The 14,645-nt window shown below is 52.5% G+C and overlaps 1 protein-coding gene across 3 annotated transcripts; it reads left to right on the forward strand.

The window, feature by feature from the left end:
• The first annotated feature begins 520 nt into the window (after positions 1–520).
• Kazald1 (Kazal type serine peptidase inhibitor domain 1) lies at positions 521–4,773 on the forward strand. 3 transcript variants are annotated; one of them, XM_028776127.1, is made up of 7 exons: positions 521–700; positions 1,589–1,701; positions 1,949–2,051; positions 2,153–2,699; positions 3,801–3,961; positions 4,049–4,196; positions 4,359–4,773. In XM_028776127.1, exons 4-7 carry the CDS (start codon positions 2,171–2,173, stop codon positions 4,451–4,453), a joined length of 933 nt encoding a protein of 310 aa, XP_028631960.1. In that variant the 5' UTR covers positions 521–700; positions 1,589–1,701; positions 1,949–2,051; positions 2,153–2,170; the 3' UTR covers positions 4,454–4,773. The 3 variants fall into 3 exon arrangements, with proteins under 3 accessions (XP_028631960.1, XP_028631955.1, XP_028631946.1); XM_028776113.1 differs by lacking the exon at positions 521–700 and adding an exon at positions 765–1,116 and having other exon boundaries at positions 1,659–1,701; XM_028776122.1 differs by lacking the exon at positions 1,949–2,051 and having other exon boundaries at positions 525–700.
• Positions 4,774–14,645: the final 9,872 nt, after the last annotated feature.

A 14,645-nucleotide genomic window follows, 5' to 3' on the forward strand; every position in this document is an offset into this window, starting at 1 on the left:
GCAAAGACTAAAAGTAAACGCCGGCAGCGACTAGATGGAAGGAACGTCTAGGACCCTGACGCTGGGGATTTTGATAGTGGCTTCTAGGGCTGGAAGCTCACAGTTTCTCATTTGGACCTGGAGAGCTCCCACTCTACCTCGGGTGACGATCCCCACCCCCAGGCGCGCTGTCAGTCACAGCTAGGGACCTCCCCTAGAGTGCCTCCATTCTTCCAATAGGCAAGCCCTCATCATGTCTTTTCCAGAACATTCTGCAATTCTCGGTTCACTTCCGTTCCCAGACCAACACCTAATTTGTCCTTCAACCAAGGGATTGCCTAGTACCACCATCAGTATCGGCTTGCCCTCGTTCTTTCCTGGCTTAAAAGCCGTGGGCTTTTCCTTTTGAAAGTCTAGCTCTAATTCTAATTCTCGCGAGTCCCGAAACCTCGCGTGAAATTCGCTTCCTGTCTCCTCGGAGTTTGGGATTGTCTTGTGTGCAGCTCTCGTCCACCACGTCAGAACCCCAATGGCCAGGAGCAGCGTCTCTGCTGACTGGACGCTCCTTTGAGGATGACTCGGTCAAAGCCAGAACTGCGCGAAGACTTCAGTGCTTCTCGTCGCAGTGGAGCACGAAGCCGCCGCAGGCGCACGCGCAGTCAGGGCCTGTGACACCTCCTGGGCGGGGCCTACATAAGCCCCTCCCCTCCCTTGCCTGAAGGTTGTGTTTCTTCTTGCTCCTCCTCCTCTTCCTAGGATCTTGGATTGCGGTTTCTGGAAGCTGTTTGGGGCTGGCAGGGGCGGGGCCTGCCATTCTCAGGGTGGTGGGCGGGCCTCCGGGGATGCTTTGCTTCCTGCCCCCGGCCCGAAGTGCCACCGTGGCGTTGGTGGAGGTCTGCAGACTGAACACTTTTGGCCCCGACATGCTCGAATTTGCAACCTGTAATCCGGACCCCAGAGACGCCCTACCGGGAGTCACCCGTCGGCCTCGCTGCGGTCGCTTGTCACTTCCGACCTCTAATCACCAGGCTCCTCCGCGGGTTCAAGCACCTGCCCTATAGTGGGAGGGAGATAGCCAGATGTGGATGGCAGCTGGAAACGCTTATAGTCTAGTCTGCGCCCCGGTGGAGAGACTGGGTGAGCACAGTTGCAAATCGTGCCCAGAGGAAGCTGGCCCCGAGCCTGCCCTCCAGAAACACCCATACGGTTGAAGTAAATTTTACATTGAGTAAAATATCTTAGCACCAGAACCCCTTCCTTCTTTCTGTATTGCAGCTGTTTGCCGCTCTCCGGAGCTAAATCAGATGAGACAGGACCTGGGGTTCAGCCAACAGTTTGAGCTTCTTGGCCATTCCCACCCCTACTCTCTTCTCACACCCTTGCTTTCCCAGTTGCGGCGTCTGGTTACAGCTGCTCTGTACACTCGTTGTGACTTTGGCCTAGGGTTGAAGTGAAAGGCCCAGGAGGGTCCTTGTGAGACTGGATAAAATTATCGGGCCTCAGGGCTTGGGAAGAAGGCGGGTATCCGACATCTAGGGGCGGGGAGAGGGGGCGGAGGAGCTTCTCTTTGATTCTTAAGTCTGTGGGCTGACAGCGATCCCCTCGACAGAGGCAGAGGTGGCCTGCGGGTCTGGCTGGCCGCGCATGCGACTCTTTTCGTTCCCCTACCGGTTCTTTAGGATTGGAAATCACAGCTGTTAAGGGCCTGCTCCAAGGCACTAGGTGAGTCCATGGGATGCTCCTAGCACCATCAACCCAACCTGAAGTTTTTACTTTAAGTGTAGTTTTATCCATCTCTGGGGCAAAGGTGGATCAAAGTTGGGTGGTTTCTGGAGGTGGTGCTGGTGTGTGCGCGCGCGAGTGTGTGCATGGTGTGTATCCGCGATGTGTGTAGGGGGTGTGTGCATGCATATGTGCATGGGTATTACACGGATTATACCCCGAGACACTCTATCTCTTTACTACCTAGTCCCCAAGACCAGCTTAATCAATTACCAACTGGCATAAACCCCAGGGAGTCACCAGGCCTTTTTGTTGGGGCTTCTCCTTGGTTCCAGGGTAGCAGAGGAAAGGTCAGTGTTAGAATCAAGCTTTTATACAGGGAGCAGTGAGGGTGGTCTTTCAGCATTGACTTTATCTCTGACCCCCAGACATGGCTTCCCTCTCCTGGCAGGGTGCCACCTACGCGCTGATGCCCCGAGTGTTCACAGGGCTTCCAGCTAACCATGCTGCACCTACCTTGGCGCTGCCCTTGCTACTCTTATTGCTGATGGTGCGGACCCAGGGACCCGTTAGCGCGAGGCCGTCCGCAGGCCCCGATTACCTGCGGCGAGGCTGGCTGCGGCTGCTAGCCGAGGGCGAGGGTTGTGCTTCCTGCCGGCCAGAAGAGTGCGCTGCGCCGCGGGGCTGCCTAGCAGGCCGGGTGCGGGATGCGTGCGGCTGCTGCTGGGAATGCGCCAACCTGGAGGGCCAGCTCTGCGACCTGGACCCCAGCGCTAACTTCTACGGGCGCTGCGGCGAGCAGCTCGAGTGCAGGCTGGACGCGGGCGGTGACCTGAGCCGAGGAGAGGTGCCGGAGCCGCTGTGTGTCTGCCGCTCGCAGCGCCCGCTGTGTGGTTCGGACGGCCGTACCTACGCGCACATCTGCCGCCTGCAGGAGGCCTCGCGCGCTCGCCCGGACGCTAACCTCACTGTGGTGCATCCGGGGCCCTGCGAATCGGGTACGCAAACCCAGGGCTCGTAGTACCAGGACCCTGGCTTCCCAAAGGCACTGCTCCGGGATCCCCGACTGCGTTGGTCTATGGTCAACAGAATGAATAGATGAGAGAGACCAAGAGCCTCAAAGGCTGCCAACTAAAACGCAGGTTGAGATTTGTTAGCAGGTTTGAGATGCCTCAGCGCCCTATCCAGACTTGCAGGGACCGGCCTTCGGAAGGAACAGGCACATAGCCAATAGCTGGGTCAGAACTGAAAGGACCCCCTCCCCCAAAACAAAGTAAAACAAACAAAAAACCCAACTTTGCCCAGACTGCTGGAGCCCAGACAGAAGGAGTCCTGTGAGATGCGTCCTGTTAACCCTGGCTCCCGCCTATCCATTTTCTCTCACATTTAGGATTCAGTGAAGGGAAGATGGCTCCTTGCCTCTCTTGCCCCTCATCCTTTGGGCTGGGGTTGGGGCTGTTCAAGCTTGAGGTTTTCTTTGGCTACTCCCACTTCCTCAGCCTTTACCTACTCTAGTCTGGCTGGGCTGGAGTTGCAGGGAAAACAAATGCACTAGCAGGGGGGTCCCAACAGTTTGCTGCGGTGCAACAAGGTGGTTTCAGGTTCCCCTCCCTCTGTGCTATTCCCACCTCCTCCCTCTCAGAGCCCAGATCCTGTCACATTCTCACGACATTTGGAATGTGGTTGCTCTTCAAGCCTTTGGGAACTGGGCCTAGTTAGAAAAGGGGGAAGGAGGGAGGGAGGTATTGGTTACATGGCCCGCAGGAAAGGGGCCCTAGGGTAGAATAAGGGCAGCAGAGCAGTCCAGGACAGAGTATGGTTGCCCAGCTAAGCCGTGGGTCTGTAGGCATGTCTGTGTAACTTACACTGCTCTGTGTGCCTGTGCACCTCCAGACTTGCATTTGTGCCCATGTGTGTATCTACACCTACGCTTGTGTGTATCCGGGCTTGTGGCATACTTTCTTTGCAGATGCATGTTGACCTTGGCATGCTTTGTGTCTTGCCCCAAACATGGCCACATTAATTTGTAAATTGTGTTCTTGCTGAGCTGGATACAGCTTCCTGTTGTCAAGCCTCATATTTCCATCCCCCTGCCTCAGAGCCCCAGATCCTGTCGCAGCCTCACAATATTTGGAATGTGACTGGACAGGATGTGATCTTTGGCTGTGAGGTATTTGCCTACCCCATGGCCTCGATTGAGTGGAGGAAAGACGGCTTGGACACCCAGCTGCCGGGGGATGACCCCCATATCTCTGTGCAGGTAGGGTCAGGGAGCGGTGAGGGCGCATACTCCTAAAAAACCTAGAGCTTCTCCAAATGACCTTGCTGACAGCACATCTGTCTCCAGTTTAGGGGTGGACCTCAGAAGTTTGAGGTGACTGGCTGGCTACAGATCCAGGCTTTGCGGCCTAGTGATGAGGGCACCTATCGCTGCCTTGCCCGGAATGCTTTGGGCCAAGTTGAAGCCTCTGCTACCCTTACAGTGTTCACACTAGGTAAGGGAGCCCTGAGCCCTGGATGACAGGAAGATGGGTGCATTAGGCAGTAAGGGACAGTCTGCATGTGACTTGTACACACACACACACACACACACACACAACCTTCCCATACACCAAGTCTCTTCCCTGACCCTTTTCCTTTATCCCGTATGTTTGCAGACCAGCTGAACGCCACAGGATTCTCCCAGCTGCAATCACGGAGTTTGGTTCCTGAGAAGGAGGAGGACAGTGAAGAGTGGGAGGATGACTACTAGTTCCAGATCTCTGGTTTTCGGGTGTGGGCGTGTGGATATAGCACTGTACCTCTGCTGTTGAGAAAGCCCGGAGAAGACTGGAAAGGTCAAGCAGGGTCCTTTCATGGATTGTTTAATGCTCGTTGTGGACTCAGTTCACCTTTCCTCAAAACTCATCTTCCAGAAGTTTCTGTGGTAGAGATGAGTGAAGCGGAACTGATTTAGTTCGGTATAGGGAGGGGGGTGGGGCAGCTTCATGTCTTATACACTCTAGGGGACAAAACCCACCTAGCATACAACTAGACACAGTGGGCACCAATAAAAAATTATGAACAAACCGAGCCACACTGCTGCAGACAATTCGGATGCACACATAGAGACCAGACAATCCTGCGTGGCCTCCTGCTCTAATGGAGACTCTGGCTTCTAGTGATTGCAGGCCCTGGTGTGTGACAGAAGGCTTGACTCAGGCCTATACTGCCATCTCCTGTTCTCCAGTGAGGGAGCCTAGAGCAAATCTGACTGAGAGAGGAGGGAGTTATCTCAGCTTCCACCCCAAAGCTCAAACCTCTCCCCACACCTCCATACCCCGCTGTTACAAGGATAGATTATCTCCAGCCCCTATTCTCCCCAGGCAGACTGCAAACCAGAAACCAGGTCTCTGTGGGTGGGACCCCAATATAAACGGAGTGATGGGGGCACCTGTGTTAGCTACACCCTTCCTCTTCAACCTCCTTTTTCTTCCGTTTTCCAGCTAAAACGTACAACCCTGTTTCTAACTGTCCCAGTTGTGAGCAGTCATTTCTGACTTAAGGTCCTTCACGAAAGCACTCTTTGGCCTAGATCTCTCCTCCATACTCTCTGTACCTAGCCCGGGGACTTGAGGAGTTTATGAAATTGTTTGAGGGTAGGGTGGAGTTAGTCACCAGGCCAAGACACTGTGTGTGGAAAGCGACAACCTCCTACGCGCCGGGGCTGCGCCCGGAGCTGGCGCCACCGCAGGGAGGGACGGCTCTTGGCTCAGCGTCTGTGTTTGCCCTGTGAGACCCAACGCAGGCTGCTGGGCCCCCTGGAAGGGGCGTGGCCAGGAACCCCAAGCTCAAGGCCTGGCTACCCCTCCTGCCTCTATACTGCATCTCCAACTGCCTCTGCCTGGCGGCGGCCACTTTTTCAATTCTGACAGTGATCCCAGGTAGCCGCGCTGCAGCCGAGTACTGGCAGCGAATTGTAAGGCTCTGGCAGAAGCAGGGCAGTGGGAGGGTCTAGGCCGAGTGGGGGTGGGGAACGCCCTGCTGCTTGATTTCAAGAAGGTCCTCTCCACCCAGTGAGAGGGGACCTGGGTCTGGGTCCCTGTGTCCATCATAGCTTGTTCTTTGCTCTGCGGGGCTCCAAGGTGTCCTGTGGCCTTGCACCTACCTGCAGAGCACAGGATGGCTCTCGCCCAAACCCAAATCTGTTGCGTCTGCAGAGTCTATAGGGAGTAACCTCCTCGACCCCTCAGTTGCCCTCTCTGCAGCCTTGAGGGTTTGGGCCCCGCAGCCTGGAGTGGAAGGATGCTCTGCCGCCCACCGCCTGCACCCTCCCCGCACCCCGCCTCTGCTGCAGCGGACGGGGTTTAATAATGTCGCCGGAAAGTGACACGCGATTTATTATTAAAGTAATGCGGGCGCGGGGACGGGAAAGGTTTAATAAACGCGCTGAGATGCCTAGGATTATTCACCGCAAATAAATGAGAGTGCGGACGGTGTTTTAATAAATAATTTCCCGCCGCTCCCGAGGGAGGAGGGGGGAGGAGGACGGGGAAACTGAGCGGCTGCGGGCACTCTCGGCTCCTCATCCCACGGGTTTTAAAGCCTCTTCCACTAAACGGCTCATAGCCGAGGTGTGCAGTTCCTTTCCTGGAGAGCAGAACCAGAGAGGCCCAGGCCTGTCGGTGGGACGTTCTCTGTGAACCGCCACCCCGCCCCCAGCGCCCACCTCTGGGACTTTAAGTAGCAAATGGGTTCCCTTTTGCTCCCACCCGGAGGTTGTGTGACTCGGGGAGAGAGGACCAACTGGATTAATACGAATCAATGCCCTCTCAAACTTGTAGTCCCGGCCTCTGACCTTCGACCTTCGGGAAGGGCTGTTCGCTTGCTTTCTCCTCCATTCAGAGCAGGGTATGTGGAGAAAATCAAAGGGGACTGTGTGTACAGGTGTGTATGCCAGATGTGCTAAAGGCAGCGACCGACTCCGTCACCCTCTTTGGAGTGGCAGTAACATGGACGCTGCTGCTTCTGATTAGTTCTGCTTAAGGCTCTAGGATTCTCTCATCCGCGCTGGTCGGAATCGAGGGTGTAAGGCTTAGCCAAGTCGTATCCGCCCCATAGGGATCGATCTGAGGACTGAACAGAACCGAAGACCCCAGGGGGAGTCCGCTCATCCAGTAGAAACCTGGAGGATTGAGAGGGGAGGGAGAACTTGATTTTGAAGAGGTCAAAATTGCAGACTTTAGGGACCAATGATGTACTCGCCATACTGAAGATGGTGATGGGGGCTGAGTCTGTGCACCAACCACTAAAAATGGTGCCTTTAGTGGGGGGAGAAAGGCGACCTCTCTGGCAATTCTAAGGAGTACAGGAGGTGGGGAAAGGCTGCCATCTGGTGGATACTTCGGTAGTGGCAGCCGGGCCTGGGTTAAGGGGCCTTGAGAGTTTTCGTTTGATTGGAAAAAATTCTTGTAAAAAGATTCCCTCAAGGGGGACTGGAGAGATGGCTCAGCGATTAAGAGCACTAGCTCCTCTTCCAGAGGACCAGGGTTAAATTCCTAGCACTCACATGGCAGTTTACAACTCTCTGTAACTCCAGGGGATCTGACATTTTCCCATAGACATACATGCAGGCCAAAACACCAACACACATAAAACATAAATAAATAAATTCTATGTAAGAGACTTTTAAAATATATATTATTTTATTAGGGGTGTGGTGGAGCATCCCTTTAATCCCAGCACAGGTGCTAGCACAGGCCTGGTTCCCATGGAGGTCAGACATGGGACATCAGAGGCCCTGAAACTGGAGTTACAGATGATTTCGAGCCGTGCTGATTGTGAGTGCTGAATCAAACCCAGTTCCTCCGGAAGAGCAGTCAGTGCTTCTAACTGCTGAGCCGTCTCTCCAGCACCCCCCATTCTTTCTTGAAGCAAAGTACCCTATCAAGAAAGGGTCACAGGAAGGAGACGGGCTTGCCCGCAGTGTAAGGGGTCTCTTAGAGACTGGGAGAGGTCTCTGTGAATGGTATTGAACCCAGGGAGTCAGTTGCAGAATGAGGGGAACACTTGGGATGTGATGTTTGAATCAAGAAGGGGCTGTAGGAAGAAATGAAGCCAGGTTCAGGGATAGAGTTAAATTATGGGACCAGACAGATGGGATTAAGTTAGGGGACCAGAGAGATGCTCTGGTGCAGGGGTACATGACTACTGACCAGTCTAGAAACCAGCTCAGACAAGTCACCCTCCCTCTTCTCTTGCTAGGGGGCCCCTAACCCTCTCTAGGCTTTTCTGTGTTTAAGCTGGGTTCCAGAGGTGGGGAGTGGGGGAGAAGAGCCGAGCTTTAGAAGCTTCAGGGCGTGGCCTAGCTTAGGTGACTCATTGGTGGGTAAGGTGGGGCAGGTGCTCGACACCAGTGTTCCATGAAACATTGTTCCCAACTCCTGGGTCATTTTCTACTATGCTGTCATTATGGTTCTGGTGTAAACTCAGTCCAGGGGACTCAAATGAGGGTGGGGCATGGCTATGGAGGAGAGCATAATCCCCACCAGCATACTCCTAGGGCTGCATCAAGAAAGATGCTTTCTGGTTATTTCTCTCCTTTTCCTTTTTTTTTTTTCTACATGGATGCTGTTAAGGCCCACTTAGCAGACTACTACCTGGGCCTGTCTGTGGAAATAGACATGTCCCCTTCCTCCCTGCCTGTTTTTACTGAGTTTCTTCTCACTGGTTCTCTTCTTTGAAGTCCTCTCTCTTCCTAGGGTTGAGGTCTTTGGGGTAGCAGGGATGGGGGAAAGGGAGGAGGAAAAGGTCTCACTATGTAACCTTGGTTATCCTGGAACTCACTATATAGACCACACTGGCCTTGGCTAATCAAGATCTGCCCACTTCTGTCTGCAGAGTGCTGGGATTGCAGGCGGGTGTCACCACACTTAGAGCATTGAGATTTTAGTCAGGCTTCTGCCTCAAAGGTCAGGAGGGGTTACAGGGGCAGGATGAATTTATTTTTGGCATTTTCTCTGCCATCTAGGTCTCCCTGGATGGAGTGGATAGACGTGAAACACAAGCTTTTAGGTCAAGTCTCATTCCACCCACTGAGTGTAGAGCACTAGAGGAGAGAGGATAGACTTTGAGGAACTTAAAAAAACACCCAGAGCCCCCCAGGAAAAAAAGAGCCCCCAAGAGAAACAGGGATGGGTTGAGGGAAGAGATGGGCATTCCAGGGATCGTGGCTGAGGATGTCGGGCCCAATGGCTTCTTGTCTTTCATCTGCTCCTGGTCCTAGGTAAGTGAACCAGGGCAGAAGTTTCCATACGTCTCCTTTGGCTGAGCTGACCTCTCAGTAAGCCAGGTTCTAACATGGGTTTCTCCAGATCTCCTGCCCCTCCTCACCGTGTGCACTAGCATTAGGGGGATGGGTTCTGGAGCAGTGGCAAGATCTCTGAGGGCATCAGTTCTGCAGGGTAAAGATAGGTCCTAGGAGCAGAGCTGGGCACTCTACAAAAGCACTCACAAGTGGACATGGGGTCTGTATAATGGGTTCAAGACTCAGTTCTGCCCCTTTTTTAGTTCATGCCTTGGGACAGCTTCTTCTTTTTCTTCTTAAAACCTTGAGGGTATCAGATTCCATGGAGCTGGAGTTTCAGGCAGTTGTGAGCCTTCACATGGGTGCTGGGAGCTGAAGTCAGGTCCTCTGGAAGAGCAGCAAGTACTGTGAATGGCCGAGCCATCTCCCCAGCCTCCAGGGATGGCTTCTTCCTTCTTATCTGCCATCTTCTGCAAGATACTGATGACAGTTCACAGGCACCAGAATTCCTATAAATGGCATGTCTAGAGCAAATAAGTGTTCCACAGATGGTCGCAACCTTACCAAGATTATTTCTAGGCCTGTGGTTGGCTGGAAAGGGGCAGGGTACCCAGTGCAGGATCTCCTTCGAAGTACAATGCAACGTTGTGCCTGCCTGGAAGAGTCCTTAAGAACGGGGCCTTCAGAAGAAGGGGAAAGGCTGAGGCAGGGTAGAGGTGCTCAGGGACCTGACTTCCAAAGAGCTTAGCTGTGTCACCCGTACCCTAGTCCTCTACAGGGAGTCCCTGTCAGAACTCAGGGCTCTAGCTCTGGCTTGAGAGGAGGGGCATCCCCCCAAACTCACATCCATCCATCTCTTTTATCTGGGCTGCTAAGTTCCAATGAGGCCTCTGATGGGGAACAGATACAGCTCCAGCGGAAGCTGCCGGATCCGCACTGAGCCAGGGCTGAGGACAAGGCCAGGGGTCAGTGAAGACAGATAAAGCTCAGAGCAGCTGGGGGCTCAGGGGACCCTTGAGGAGGCCTAGCAGGGACCGTGGTCTGGCTTCATCGTGAGAGGAGGCAGGGCCGGAAACCTCTGATGAGGGCCAGTGCCATCAAGGGCTTCAGATAGCCAGATGAGGCCTTTGATGACTCTTTGGGAGGAGGGATGGATAAAAGTCCCCTCCTGAAGAGAGGGTGCAAGAAAGCCAGGGTGCCCATGAGGAATGAGGGTGGCTCCTGCAGATGTTAAAACAAGCTGGGGCAGCTTCCAGGGGCAGGCCTAGGGCAGGGTTCTGGGGCTGCCTTACCTTGAAGGCAGAGATGGGAAACGGGTTGCTAAGTGAGTCTGTGATTTTTTAGTTCCTGTTTTAATTAACTTTGAAGGGCTTGGGAACTCCCTGAACACCAGGGAGGGGAGCAGAGAGGATGTTCATTTTCCTCTTCTCCTTTTTAAAGACATTTTTATTAAATCACTTTGTTTTCATTCTGGCTTGAACATGGGGCGTTTAAATGGAAAAGTAATTATTTCACCTTGTTTGCTTATGGAGAGAGATCAGGGAAGGAGAGGGCCATTGGCAAGAGGCCACAGCCTTACACTAGTACTGTCACATGTGTGTGTCTGCAGCACACAAGCACACACACCATGTTCACATACCAACACCCACCTACCCTCCTATGCTGACACACTTGGTATGCTCCCCACCCTCAATAAAGGTACCTCAATGCTTGCAAACCATCTTCAATATTCTCCCAAGGACACACCTTCACAACTGTACAAGCTTTCTGTCCTACACTGACAAAGTGTGCATTGTCTGTCTGTCTCTCTCTGTCTCTGTCTCTGTCTCTGTCTCTCTCTCTCTCTCATCAAGCTTATTGCACGTTACATCACCACAAGAACACCTGGGTTCCCCCACATAGCCACACAACCACACACTCTTTCTGAAACACACACCCTGATCAGGACCCTTGGGGACAGACTCATGGGAGGGGAGAAGGCAGAAGAGTATCCCTAGACTCCCAAACTACGCAGGCTTCTGCAGACATCCAGTCTCAGACTCTGCTGCAAGCTTCTCTCAATGGCTTTGTGGCCTTGATTCTAGAGTCTGGCAGAGTCCTTCTATGCATTGCTGGCCATCCTGATGACAGAGACAGGCAGGACGAGGCCCTACAGGTTTCCGGGCCTCAGTTGGCCCTTGCCAGGTTTCAACTCCAGCTTGCCTCCTGCTCATCTGCTATGCACCACTCCGGCACCAGAGGGGTTAAAACTTCAGTAGCCCCCCCTCCACCTCAACCAGGCTGGTACACTGGAAGGCCGGGTTCGCAGGAGCCGTACCTGTACTTTGTCTTCATCTGTCACCCCTTCTGACAGTCAGATACATCTTGTGGGGGGCATGGGGGGTGGGGGAGCAATAATTAACCTCTCCCGCCTCAGCCCCCAAATGCTGCTGCTTGTGTGCGGGTTGTAGCTGGGTCTGCAGGCTGCGGTGGAGGGAGGGAGTGGAGGAGATGGAGGGGCAGCCGAGAGCAGCCAGCACACAGGAAAGGCCCTGACTCCTTTATTACAGGGGCCAACCGCTACCCTCCCCTCCCTAGCTGGTCCTGGAGAATCAATGGCAGATGAGAGAAGGATGGGGAAAGCCCGCGCCCAGACTCTCCCACTCTCCTTCCCAGAGGCCCCTGCTGAAGAGGGCAGATGGGGGTCAGTGGGTGCCAAGAGAGAGCATTCAGGTGTTATTGGGCACACAGCGCCACTGGAAAGAGACTTGCATTGGCCTTGTGTAGAGGATGTTGGGGACACCATGCTAGTGTTGAGAGCAAATGACTAGAGCTTGTGTTAAGGACCAGTGTCTCTTCCAAGCAGTAAATGGGGGGAGTGTGTATCAAGGAGATGTCAGACTTAGGTGGTACAGAAAGGGCTCTGTAAAAGCAAACCAAGCCCCTGGGAGGTGGCTGGAATGGCAGACCAAGTGGATAGACTTGTCATGGGCCAGGTCTGGGAAGGGACAGATGGGACCAGAAGTGTAGAGTACTCTCAGCCTTCCTGAGCTTGCCTCCAGAGAGGGAGCTGGTCCAGGAGCATTCTCTGCAGGGGAGAATGGCAAGAAGAGGTACTCTTGCCACCGGGGCTGGAAGAGGTGTGGAGAGACATGCCCTGCCCTGTGCAGCTCGAAGGCCACAAGCATCTAGCTTTTTCCACTCTCTGAGAACTTGTTAGTCAAATCTGTCTTCTTTATATTTGAGAAAGAAATCCAACAGATACACTCTCACCCATGGGTCGGAGATCTTTAGGTTCTAATTCTGGTTTGGTCACTAGCTAACTCTGTTACAGGAAATAGGTCCCTTAACCTCTCTGGACCTCAGGTGTCTCATTTGTCAGAGGAGGTGGGGGTGCTGGTGAGACTTTAGATGCTGCACGTACTCATGTCCTGAAATCACACCGAGACACAGACCAACTCAGGCTCCCCGGTGTTCTCTCCCCCTCATCGATGCTCCTTATCCATCATCTGTAAGATTTGCTGGGCACCCCCAACAGAGAGAGCTGACTCCATGCCTTCTCTTTAAAACAGAAAGAAGAAAATGGCCTAGGAGCTGGGGATCGGTGCAGAGTAACAGGAAGTTAGCACTGGGAAGGGCTTGCTATGGGACAGGAGGGGTGGAGGGAAGGAGAGTGGAAAAAGCAAAGTGACTCATCTTGGAGAAGCAGCCTTGGGAGAGAAGGCATAAGACACCCCAGAGAGGCTGCAAGGGACTGCAGCTGAGAGCTGAGCTGATAGACCTGTCAGGAACTCACCTCAGTTAAGGAGCCTCATGCTCTCTGGTGTCTATCGGTTCCGTCTCCTAAGGAGAGGAGCCTCTGTGAGTCAGGGGGCCTACTGCCCAGCACCCCCCAACCAGCACATACACACAGGCTTTCTCTGAAGATGCAGCTCATTACTGGCTATTATTTTCTTCACCTGGAGGAACACTGGGATTCTTGACAGCAGTGGGGAGAGGTGTGGAGAGAAATTAAGGCTGTCCCGGGTGGGGCTTCCTCTGCTGCAGCTGGGTCACCTGTGTAGCGTGATGCCTAGGAATGAGCTAGTGTCCCAGGTCGTAATGAAGATAAGAGGTGGGGGTTTCTCCTGGGAGCTGGAGTCAAATCCAGGACACGTTGGAACCCTGTGGATAAAGCTGAGCTCTTGTGGAGAACCAGAGCCCAGGAAGGGAAGGCAACAGTGGGGCCACAATCATTTGTGGAGTAGACTTTGCATAGCTCCTGCCTTAAGGGTCTGAAGTCCTTTCTCTTCTGGCCACACTGGCCTTCTTTTGGCCTACCTACCTCCCCTAGCGTCCCCCTCTGAGGATGTATCTCAGGTTTGAGCTCCGTCTTTGCCTTCTCCTCCAATACCCAATATTAGCAATACGGTCTCTCAGTCTGTCTTTGAACAAATTATTTTTTAATTGTCCTTAGCTTTTTTTTTTTAACTGTCTATTTTATTTTATTTTATTTTATTTTATTTTATTTTATTTTATTTTATTTTATTTTATTTTATTTTATTTTGAGATAGGGTTTCTCTGTGTAATCCTGGCTGTCCTGGAACTCCATTTGTAGACCAAACTTTACCTTATTGTCTTTTACTTTAAAACTGTACCCTATGAGCATATGCCTACTACGGTTCAAAGCTGTGTGTCGGGCAGGACCTTTGTGCCTCTCGTCAATGGTCCCTGTTTTGTTTTGTTTTTAATGGACCTTTAGATTGTTATAAACAATGCTTCTCTGGCATCCTCAGCATGTTATTTAGCACAAGGATGAATATTTCTGTGCTTCTGTATTTTAGAAATGGCATTCGTTCCAAAGGACTGGCATTGGGACTAGATATACATATCATAGCTCAGCACTTGGTACAAAAAGCACAACAAAAATAATTTTTTTTTTTTAAAAAAAAGCATTTTGCTAAGCCTGACTTGACTTTTTAGTTTGTTTCCTTGTTTTGATTTTGTCCCTCCTGAGGACTGAGCCAAGGGTCCTCCTGCTCTTGCTAGGCAAACACCAGCCCCCAGCTGAGCTAAACCCCCAACCCCTCTCGCAAATTTTGTTTTGTTTTTCAAGACAGGATTTCTCTGTGTAGCCCTGGCTGTTCTAGAGCTTGCTCTGTGGACCAGGCTGGCCTCTATCTTGGAGATGTATCTGCCTGCCTCTGCTTCCCAGGTGCTGGGATTAAAGGCATGTGCCACCATGCCTGGCTCTCTTTCAAGTCTTAAGCAAGTCTTAAGTCTTTCTGAATGTCTTTAATTTATTCTTTGTACAGTGTATCCGAGATACAGATGTTAAAGCAAGCACTCATGAATGCCTGGGGGAGGGAAGCCTTTCACCTGTTGGTGAAAGTCACTAAGCATTCATTTTAGCAAGCTCATCAGCTCCTTCCCTCCAGCCTTCCCACTTTGCCTCCCTGCTCCGGCCAGCATTGTCTCTGCAAATGCTGTTACCCAAGCACCATACTTGTTGCTGTCTTTAAAAAGAAAAGATTCACCGGGCGGTGGTGATGCACGCCTTTAATCCCAGCACTTGGGAGGCAGAGGCAGGCGGATTTCTGAGTTCGAGGCCAGCCTGGTCTACAGAGTGAGTTCCAGGACAGCCAGGGCTACATAGAGAAACCTTGTCTCTAAAAACCAAAAAAAAAAAAAAAAAAAAAAA

This window comes from Grammomys surdaster, unplaced genomic scaffold (assembly GCF_004785775.1).
Source record: "Grammomys surdaster isolate TR1022 unplaced genomic scaffold, NIH_TR_1.0 66, whole genome shotgun sequence".
NCBI lineage: Eukaryota > Metazoa > Chordata > Mammalia > Rodentia > Muridae > Grammomys > Grammomys surdaster.